This window comes from Sander vitreus, chromosome 15 (genome assembly GCF_031162955.1).
Source record: "Sander vitreus isolate 19-12246 chromosome 15, sanVit1, whole genome shotgun sequence".
Classification (NCBI taxonomy): Eukaryota; Metazoa; Chordata; class Actinopteri; order Perciformes; family Percidae; genus Sander; species Sander vitreus.
In genome coordinates this window covers 10,910,797-10,921,074 of record NC_135869.1, presented here as the reverse complement: position 1 = coordinate 10,921,074, position 10,278 = coordinate 10,910,797, and the positions used below count along the sequence as shown (strand labels likewise).

The window sequence follows — 10,278 nt, the reverse complement described above, 5'->3', positions numbered from 1 at the left end:
TAAGATCATGAATGTATGAGAATCATCCATGTGTCCCTGGTCATTGGCTCAGGTGCTTTTGTGCTGACACTTGGGCACACTATTCTTGGTGCTGAGTGGTGCACGCTTAAATCTGCAGAATTATTTGCGTGCCATGAAATAAATGCTTGTAAAATGCATTATGTGCAAACACACTTTAGTTTGGTCAAGTCATATCACCAAATGTATTTCTTGCCACAAAATTAAGAAAACACAAATGAATGAAGTTAAGATAGTGAATGAATAACACTTGAATGATATTTAAAGAGAATTTCATAGCACAAAATGCACTTTTGAAATGCTCACCAGTGTTCAAGAAAGTGTATTTTGTTTGTTTAGTGTATAATTGTGACAAATAATAATACTCTTATCGTAATGATATTCTAACTATAATTGTTTGCTTCTGTCTGACTTTTTTGTGACACAATATGCAAACAAACTGACCATTGCAAAATGAAGCGTGTAATTGTATTTAATACTGTGTTTAAGGAAAGTAGGTGACTGGTATTATATCCATAGTAAAAACGCTGACTTTAGGTTATAAAAAGTTGTTTAGTTTTTATTACATACAGATTTACAAATGAAGTTTTGTTTTAAACCAGGATGTGATTATGTATTGTTTAATACGTTTGTGATAACACTATTACTATCCCTTAACAAGGTGCATAAAAAGTATTAGTGTTGAACACCTGACCAAAATATATAATTGGTACAATTAAAAGCTGATTTAAATGGTTAATGAAATGGGCAAAAAACTGAGATAACTGATAAGAACACAGAGTTATACTGAAAATTGTGAATTTAATGAAGACTAATCTAATTCCATGAATCCCATTAGAGTAAGCAGGTGTTTAGTACCAAAGTGTAATTCCACTAAATCCTGCAGGCTTATATGTTGGACTTTGTGCAACACACCAAAACATTTAATATGCCTTAATTGATCTGCTTCATCTGTCAATCTGCTGTTGCTTTATTTGATTAGAGTGTGAAGATCTCTTCCCAACAGCTCCATCCTTTTATTCCTTCAAACTTTCTGTTTTCTGTTTTTGTGAGAGAGCATGTGTGGTCAGGTTGAATTGGTGGCCAGACCCTGTCACACAAAATCCTTTTCATTCAGCTGGAACAGAAAGAAAGAGAGAAAGACATAAAGGGGTGAAAGCAAGAGAGAGAGAGTGAGTCAGAGGGCGAGGGAGAAGGCAGAAAGGGGGGGGCAAGAGACATTTGTAGTTGAGTGGACGAGCACAGACAATCCCTGGCACACAGCTCTTTGAGTGTCATGTAAACCACCCATTCCCTCTCTCTTTTTGTCCCATTCACTGCCTGCCTGCCACCCTCCCTTCTCTCTGCCGTACCCTGTGGCCTCTCTGCTTTGGACTTGGGGGTTCACCCTGCCTCTATAAAAGCCCTGTTTGTGCCCTGTGTGAGCTTCATTCCCCATCATGGAAAGTCAGAGAGCCCAGTCCTCGTACAGGAAGCGATTTGGGCCTCAGGGCTCTGGCAGCACAGGAGTCCGAATTGGGAGCCTTTCTTCAGGCCGCCTCTCCTGGCATGGCACCCCACGCAACCTCACCCACTCCAGCCCCATGTCCCGGATCTCCTTCGGCTCAACCAGCACGGCCCTGCTCCTGGGGAGCCCTGTGGACCGGCTGGACTTCCCAGCTGACTCCCTGATGAAGGCCCAGTACAAGGAGACACGCACCAATGAGAAAATGGAGATGATGGGCCTGAATGACCGTTTTGCCAGCTACATAGAGAAGGTGCGCCTGTTGGAGCAGCAGAACAAGGTGCTGGTGGCGGAGCTGAACCAGCTGAAGGGGAAGGAGCCCAGCCGCCTGGGAGAAATCTACCAGGAGGAGCTGAGAGAGCTGCGCAGGCAGGTGGACGGTCTCACTACTGGCAAAGCTCGGCAGGAGATAGAGAAGGACAACTTGGCTGCAGATCTGACCATGCTCAAGCAGAGGTAGGAGGAAGCAGGGTGGGACTCCTGTAGGGTGGAGGGTCATGTTGGTCTGATGTACAGCAGCACTTGTGTCTTAATGTCACTGGCTTTTGCACATTACATATTTTGCTTGCTTACTTGTACTTTCTGATGATGAAAATACATTAATTTTAAATTTGGCACAAAACGTTTTGGAAGTTTCTTTGGACAAAAAACAGCTCTATGGCTATGTAGTTTTGTGGAGAATAAAAATAGACATTTAAAGATACCTTCACAAGGGTGCTTATATTTCTTATATTTTTTAATTCAGATGGACTAATAAAAAGACATGTAACAGATTTCTCCCTTCTTGTGGATATCTGGGTTTTATCCACTGAATATCTGATTTATCTCCTGTAAAGTGACCAAGAAGTGTTATGTTGTTTTGTTTCGCTACTTCTTCTATGCATCTTTTTAGTTCAAAGCTTCACCAGAATTACATCCTCCTCAAAAATATTTATCCCTATCCAGATTTGCTCACAAATGTGCTTTGGGATTTTGTTAAATACCAGGACTGGAAAAAGACATTCAGTATGCATAGCTTTGAGGTCTCTCAGAACAAAATAAGACAGGCTTGTTGCATAGCTGAGAATTTTTTCTTTTCTTTTTAATTACGAATGCATTCATATGCAGATTTGGTTTGTCTCTCATTCGTTGGAATGCAGACCGCTGTGCTCTACCCGAGCTTTACTCCTGGATCCCTCTTCACAAACTTGATCCTGACTGAACCCCTCGTTGCCATTGAGTGAGTGTGGAGGAATGAGGCTAACACAATGGCAGCCGTCCACAAAGGAAGTAGACAGCCAGGCAGATGTTCTCTTGTCCCCTGTTACTCCAAAACAGTGATTCACTGCAATCACATATACAGCTTTTAAGGAGCACAAGTGGCATGAATCTATAATTGAATTTAGGGAAGGAGAATAACTGATGTAATGTCCCTGAGGGTGGAAAAGTCTACTTCAGGCCCCTCTCTACCCTCTGACTACTACGGAGCTGCCGGCCCCCTGAAAGAACGGAGAGTGAATAGTGATGGTCGTGGCTGAGAAGGTCAAAGGTCACTTTTGTGATTCTACTCTATTCAGCAAACTCTGTGTGAAGCTATACAGATGTTACCCCAAGTCTGGGCATTTATGTTGCCATGGCCCAGACCTTTTGTTTGTGTGTGTGTGTGTGTGTGTGTGTGTGTGTGTGTGTGTGTGTGTGTGTGTGTGTGTGTGTGTGTGTGTGTGTGTGTGTGTGTGTGTGTGTGTGTGTGTGTGTGTGTGTGTGTGTGTGTGTGTGTGAACTCCATCCCGTGGGAAAGGCCTCTGGCTGTTAGATTGGAGGGAATGTGTAATGATGCATAATTTAGTTGCCCTTTCAGCTGAGCCCCAGCCCTCTCCTGCAGCAGATGCAGAAGGAGCAGCATTGAAGCTCACAGTGAAAATCTGATCACAATGCTTGATATAGGTTTTCAGTTTTCATAGTGTGGCTCTTATTATACAGGAAAGTCTCATTTGAATTGCAGAAAACCGTATGCTTGTTTCTCTCTTACTCATGTTGTGCCATAAAGCAGCAGGCGGAAACAAAACATTTGGCTACTACCAGGCATGAGAGCAACACAAAAAATGTTGGGATTATTTAGGTTTTTTTTTTGTAATTTATAAAGATCCGCAAGAAACATAAATGTATCTTATCATTTCAGCATTGCAAGTGATCACCTACAAAACACTTTAATTTCACGCTTTCAATCCTTTTATGTGACTAAATCAGGTTGCAAGATGAGATTGGCCTCCGACAGGATGCAGAGAACAATTTGAATGCCTATAGACAGGTAATTCTGCTGATATTTCTTTAAATTCATAATCTAAGCAATTTATTTATTCTGACAGACCACCCTCATTCCTCTATGTGCCTCATTCTTTGCATAGGATGTGGATGAGGCGTCTCTCAATCGTGTTCAGTTAGAGAGGAAGATCGATGCCCTGCAGGATGAAATCAACTTTCTGAAGAAGACTCATGAAGAGGTAAGAATAACATTGAAAGAAAAAACATGCTCAATCAACTTTAACTGTCACTACCTGTGCCACATTTAACCATCTCATGAACTTGTCTTCACTTTTCCCACTACCTTTCCCCCTCCCAGGAGCTGCGTGAGTTACAGGAGCAGATCATGGCCCACCAGGTGCATGTTGACTTGGATGTATCCAAACCAGACCTGACTGCTGCTCTAAGGGACATCAGGGTCCAGTATGAAACCATGGCCACCTCAAATATGCAGGAGACGGAGGACTGGTACCGATCCAAGGTCAGAGGACTCAAAGATATGCCTTTCATGAAGTGTGTAGTACTGAGAAGTAGAGTAATATACTTTAATATACCTTTGTACACAGTTTGCTGACCTGACAGATGCAGCCAATCGAAATGCAGAAGCCCTGCGTCAGGCCAAACAGGATGCCAATGAATACCGGCGTCAGATCCAGGTGGTGACCTGCGATCTCGAGGCTCTCCGCGGAACAGTAAGTCCAGAAAAACACTGTGTGTTGTGAACATGTTGGCTAGTGTAATCCATCTCTAATAAAATGAACATGATGCAGCTTCATCAATTACATATTTAGTGTAAAATTGGGCAATTTTATTCCTGAAATGATTTAAATGATACATTTTGGTGCCACAAAATTACAGTGAAGTCAGACAGTAAAACGACAGTGACAATGTTTTTGTTTTGGCAGCACAATGGAGCTGAGAAGCAGGTTTAAGTGCTGGCTCTCAACTTTGAGGAAGTTAACAGTCACATCATATGAACAGGGTAGAAAATGTTGCTCTTTTTATTTACAATTCCCCAATTTTACTTATGGACTAAACAAATCATATTTTAAACCTGTATAGACAGCAAGATAATGACACGTAATTCAACTTTAATTACATGTTAAAACATGGGTGTCTTGCCTGTAAATTAGGATTATTGTCTTGTAGATTATAGTAGCAGACATAGTAGTAGAAGTAGATATAGCAGTAGTAGTAAAACAAACAGTATCAGTCAGTGTTGGCAGCATAAATGGCCTTTAAAATGATCTGATTGGAACATTAAAATGAATCCTCAGTAAAGTACAGTCTGCTGCATTAGATGTTGGTGTTCATCACTCCACCTTGTCTCTTCTCTTTGAGAACGAGTCTCTGGAACGCCAGCTCCGGGAGCTTGAGGACCGCTTCGCCATGGAGACTACTGGTTACCAGGATACAGTGAGCCATCTGGAGGAGGACATCCACGCGCTGAAGGAGGAGATGGCGAGACACCTGCAGGAGTACCAGGACCTCCTCAACGTCAAGCTGGCCCTGGATATCGAGATTGCCACCTACAGGAAGCTGCTAGAGGGGGAGGAGAGCAGGTGAGCCACAGCTTGGCAGATCGGTTGGGTTTGACACAACCAACAAATGTAAACAAGTCATGATAGTAGATATTCATCCTTCTTCTTCCTTCAGGATCACCATTCCGGTTCAGAGCTTTTCCAACCTGCAGTTTAGAGGTCAGTATCAAATGTGACAAACCACCTCCCCATTGTTGCATGTAGTTCCCTGTCTCTCTTCCCCAAATTTTCCTGTCATGTCACTGTTTGCTATCTAAAATGTCTGAAAAAACTAAACAAAATCCTGGCTATCTCCCTTAGTATCTTACATACTTCCTGAATGTCATATTTTGCAACAATGGGTATTCTAATTTTCCCAGAAGATTTAGATTTTTTTGGAGAGGGTCACAGTATACTAAGTATACTGCATTTACTGTATACCTGATAGCTGAGTAAAACATCTTTGAACATAATAATAAAGTATGCATTTGTATGTATGTATTTCTTGGATTGCACTATATTTTCCTCTATTCATCATTTAGAAACCAATCTGGACACTAAAACCCCAGAGGCCCACGTGAAGAGGAGCATCCTGGTTCGAACTGTGGAGACCAGAGATGGGGAGGTATGTGCTTTTACAAAACAACACAGTTAAACTCACACACACTGAAGCAGGCCGATCATGCACTTCTCACCATTTCCCTCTGGAGGGCAATGTTGAACCCTTCTGCAAGTTTTCACACTCATTCACTTAGCACACCTGATGCCATTAGCAGCAAAAACTCACTAGGGATTTTTCTTTCTTTTTTTTTCTGTTTTTAATTCTGATGTCTTTTTTTTTCAGATCATTAAGGAATCAACAACTGAACATAAAGATCTTCCGTAAAGTTCAGTCCTCGGTCATGATCTGAGGATTACTACAATTTTGTGTTTTGTTTCCAAACCCCAAAGCTGCCTCATCAGTCATTACATTATTTCATTTTTCTCTCCTTTCATCATCACCTGCATGCTAATCTGTTTACTGCCCCACAACCATGACATTCCCATTAAATACTCCTGGACGCCCTCATTAGAATAGAATGTCTGCCAAAACATCTATGTTCAGCTTTTGTGAGTAGGATGTAGATCACTCATCTTAAATGGTCTGTAGCCTGTTCCAGTAAAAAGTAATGGAAATCACTGATAACCTGTTTATAATTTGTCTGTAATTTTAATTTTGACTGACAGACCAGATTCTCTAGCATTGTTTCAGATTAGCTGCCTTAGAAGATGCCTTGAAACAGTTGTGGAGTTGCGAGCTAATATCTTCAGCTAATATGTAGCATGGTGGAGGTTGACGTGTGGTTATGTGTATGTGAAATGTGGCAAGGGAAGTACAAGAGGGAGTTGTGGTTTTGCTGACGTCAGAATTGGATTTAGGGTAGGATTGAGAGGTATGTGTATGTTAGAGCAGCTTTTGGCAGAACGTCAGGTGAATTTGGGCTGTTTTTATTTAACCCTTGCCTGGTGCTATTTTGAATTACATTCCTTTTGTTGTAGCAGCAGCCACCTCTACTCGTGTGTTGCTGCTTATATTACCTGCAGGTGTTTTCGAATAGGGCATCACTTGTAGCTAATTAGACGTGTGCTCAGATTGAAGTTGAGTGGAGCTATGCTGGGAGTTTGCGCAGATCATCAAACTCATGTGTCCATGTTACTTTTTCACACAACCCTCAACCTCACTAGGTGGCCAAACAACCTGCTTTTGATGGGTAAAACTGCAAAACCAGGAGATGACAAATGTTGTGTACGACATACTGGACAGTTGGTGATCTGTAGACATTGTGATTGAGTTCACTGTATGTTTCTTTACTGACACCAGGGGAAAACACTAGACAAAGCCCAAAGGTGCTCAAGAGTCAAGCAAGATCAGTCAGCAATATCAAAATCACGAGGACATCAGACAAAGACAGCTGACAGGCAATTGAGATGAAATCACTGCACAGTCCAAAATGAATTAAAGGTATGATCTTTGATATATGAGTTTTGGCATCAGGATTCCAGTTATCTCACGAAATTGGAGCACCACTTAGCGGTTTGTATAAAAAACATTCTGAATTCTGTCTAAATCTATTTGCGCAGTCATTTGCATAACCTATTTTAGGTGTGTGTGCTTTTACCACGTGACTGCACCAACGGCAACATTTACAGTGATGTCAATTGCATACTGTTGCATACTAAAAAGTTGTCCCATCAACAGCAAAACTAACAACAGTCAGAGGAGTCTGTATAAACCTACACAGTCCTGAGGGGATGTCTAATGAGCCAAAATAAACAAGAACAACTTTCCACCATCACTTTACATCTGCTCTTCTGCATCCTTCATTCATCTCACACTCAGCTCTTGGTGTCCTCTCTTTTACACAACCTGATAAGACATTTTTTGACACCAGGATGCGTCAGGGCATGTCTACTTATCCAGCAGGGGTGATAGGGACAGAGCCAGGTGTGGAGTAGGTGTTCGGAAGATGATGATGTGTCCTCCAGCCTCCAGTTAATCCACCAACCTCCCTTCTCCAAATTCACCGGCTAATTTCCGTAGTGATTGGCTGATAGCAGAGGGTGAGACACCGAGACAGCGGAGAGTGAGATAACCTGCAAGAAAACCCACAGCACCAGATACCTTTATTTGTTTTATTTTGAAAGGGAGTATGCTGGGGTAAAAAGGCAAGGGAGGATGGGAGGCTGATTGGATGGATGGATGGATGGATGGACGGATGGACGTCACAGCTCAAACACTGCAATCCCAGTCTCCTGCTTTGTTGGAAGTCCTGCTGAATGAAGCCGTGCTGACAGGTCCTGCCACTAATGAGAGTGGTGCTAGGCCGAAGCTGGCGGTCTCTGTGCTCGTCACCAAGGACACGCTGTGGATTTGTATTCACATGTGCCTCACACCTTCTCCCCTGGCTCCACATCTTCCACTCGTGTCACTCAACCCCTTCTCCTGTTTCTCCCAATAACATGCAACCCTCTCTTGTATTCACTTTGTTTTTGAATATCGATCTTAGATAGAATCTCTGACTCCTCGTCTTGTAGCAAAGACACAGATGAATCTTGCTTTTTTATTTGGTAAGACACCTCTGCAGATGTGAATGTAACATTAGTTTTGACCAATGCTACGCGCTATGATATCATGTTAACAATAAAACATTTTTTTTGTTAGAGTTGATGCCTTTTGTTTTGTTTCTAGCAAGCTTTCCATCCATTTTTATAGTTCATATGTTCGTAGTCCTGTTCCTTTTGCTTATGATTCAATACTGGCACATACACATTACACAACCGTTTAAAAGTTTATAATCTGCCACAAAAGCTTGATTGGGTGCAGTCAGATTGCTGAGAGGACTTCTCTATAGCTGCATCTCATGGCCCTTATTTGATGTCTCCTCGACTCCTCGGTCCTCAGCTGAACCGGAAGTTGTTCTGTCCCTCCTCGATGAAGGCTGTTTCAAAGCTCTTATTTCTGCCCAAAGGATCGAGGAGCGAGCATTGAGGAGGGATCACAGAGGAGCTATAGGCGAGGATACACAAGAGCAGCCTTCCCGGAAGCCGTGCAGCTAATGGAGTTGCTAAATCCACCCACACAGCTGACGTATTCATGTGACGCTCCAGAGGAAAGGACCTCTCATCCCTCTAAAACACATTTGCTTGTTTCCTCTCTCCTCCGATGATTTCCTCGCATCTCTCCCGTGCCTCCTCGAGGAAGGGAGGCAAGTGGAGGACTGAAGGCTATTTAAGCGACATGAGAAGCACCTCATATTTCTGAATGGTCTTTGATGCTTATAGGTTTTAGAAAATCCTCTTTATAAATAGATGTTATTTTGTATAAAGGGTTTGTTTTGTACATGGAGAACAAAACACTGTTCAAGGTTTCAACCAGAATGACAACCAAAAGAGTAGAAAGTGGCCAAAAGTATTTCAAATGTCAACAATACATTTATTGTCTGAATTATACGGTTTATATCTCTGTTAAAATAGCCATTATTGAAGAAAAGAAGAAAAACATAAATTTAACAGTTGATTCCAACCTTCAGCTTTCATCTGACTGAAATGAATGTCACATATGCTGACAGTTTACTTTAGGCTACTAGAGGAATGACAGCAGCAGACAGACACTGTTATTCATCATAACTGATTGTTTATGCCTGTCAGCAAGGCTGTATTGTTGAGCAGATAGCTTCACTTCCTCTAATATTCTCATTATGAGTGATACTGTATATCCAGAAGACAGATCATTTTGGCCAAAAATTGTGTTGCCTGAGATACAGATTAACACCTGCACTGGATTGTCAAACACCTGAACTCAAGTTGTGTTTACTACAGTGTCACTTCACCAGTTTTATTCAAAAGGAGACTTACAGTACAGAAAAGATTACATAAGTGCTCTGAATTAAAGATTTCAAGGGATAATAATCTAGGAATTTAATTGATCACGTCCTTTAACTTTGGATTTCAATTTGGTTTGTTTGAGTGGTTAAAGAATAGTTCCACACTTTTTCAAATTAGTATTATTGCTGTAGCAAGGTCATTTTAAAATAAGTGATTCACAGCCGACACTCTTTTTAATACTTAAAAGACTTTATCTGTGGAAGATACACACTTGATATGTCTTGATATGTCAAACTGCTGAAGCCTCATAATAACTTCAGATAAACTTTGGAATATATTTTTGCACAAACAAGGACTCTGGATTTTGTCCCACACCTCTCTTCCATTGGAAGAATGTTAGAAAGAGTTTTCTTCACAGCCAGCAGGGAGGAATGAATACAGCACGCAAAAGCTGATTCAGTGTGGGTAAGTGAGAATTGTTTTAAGACAGACTTGAAAACAGGAGAACATTCTGTAAGTTTTGTTACTGCATTTCATAAACACATCCTTTTTAAGAGCTGTTGCACTCTCTGAATCATCTTGGGTCTGATT

The 10,278-nt window shown here is 41.5% G+C and overlaps 1 protein-coding gene across 1 annotated transcript; it reads left to right on the top strand.

Moving 5' to 3' along the window:
- Positions 1-1,274: 1,274 nt before the first annotated feature.
- gfap (glial fibrillary acidic protein) lies at positions 1,275-8,525 on the top strand. The gene is made up of 9 exons (XM_078269379.1): positions 1,275-1,978; positions 3,749-3,809; positions 3,907-4,002; positions 4,122-4,283; positions 4,369-4,494; positions 5,144-5,364; positions 5,459-5,502; positions 5,865-5,947; positions 6,167-8,525. Exons 1-9 carry the CDS (start codon positions 1,458-1,460, stop codon positions 6,206-6,208), a joined length of 1,356 nt encoding a protein of 451 aa, XP_078125505.1. The 5' UTR covers positions 1,275-1,457; the 3' UTR covers positions 6,209-8,525.
- The last annotated feature ends 1,753 nt before the right edge of the window (positions 8,526-10,278 follow it).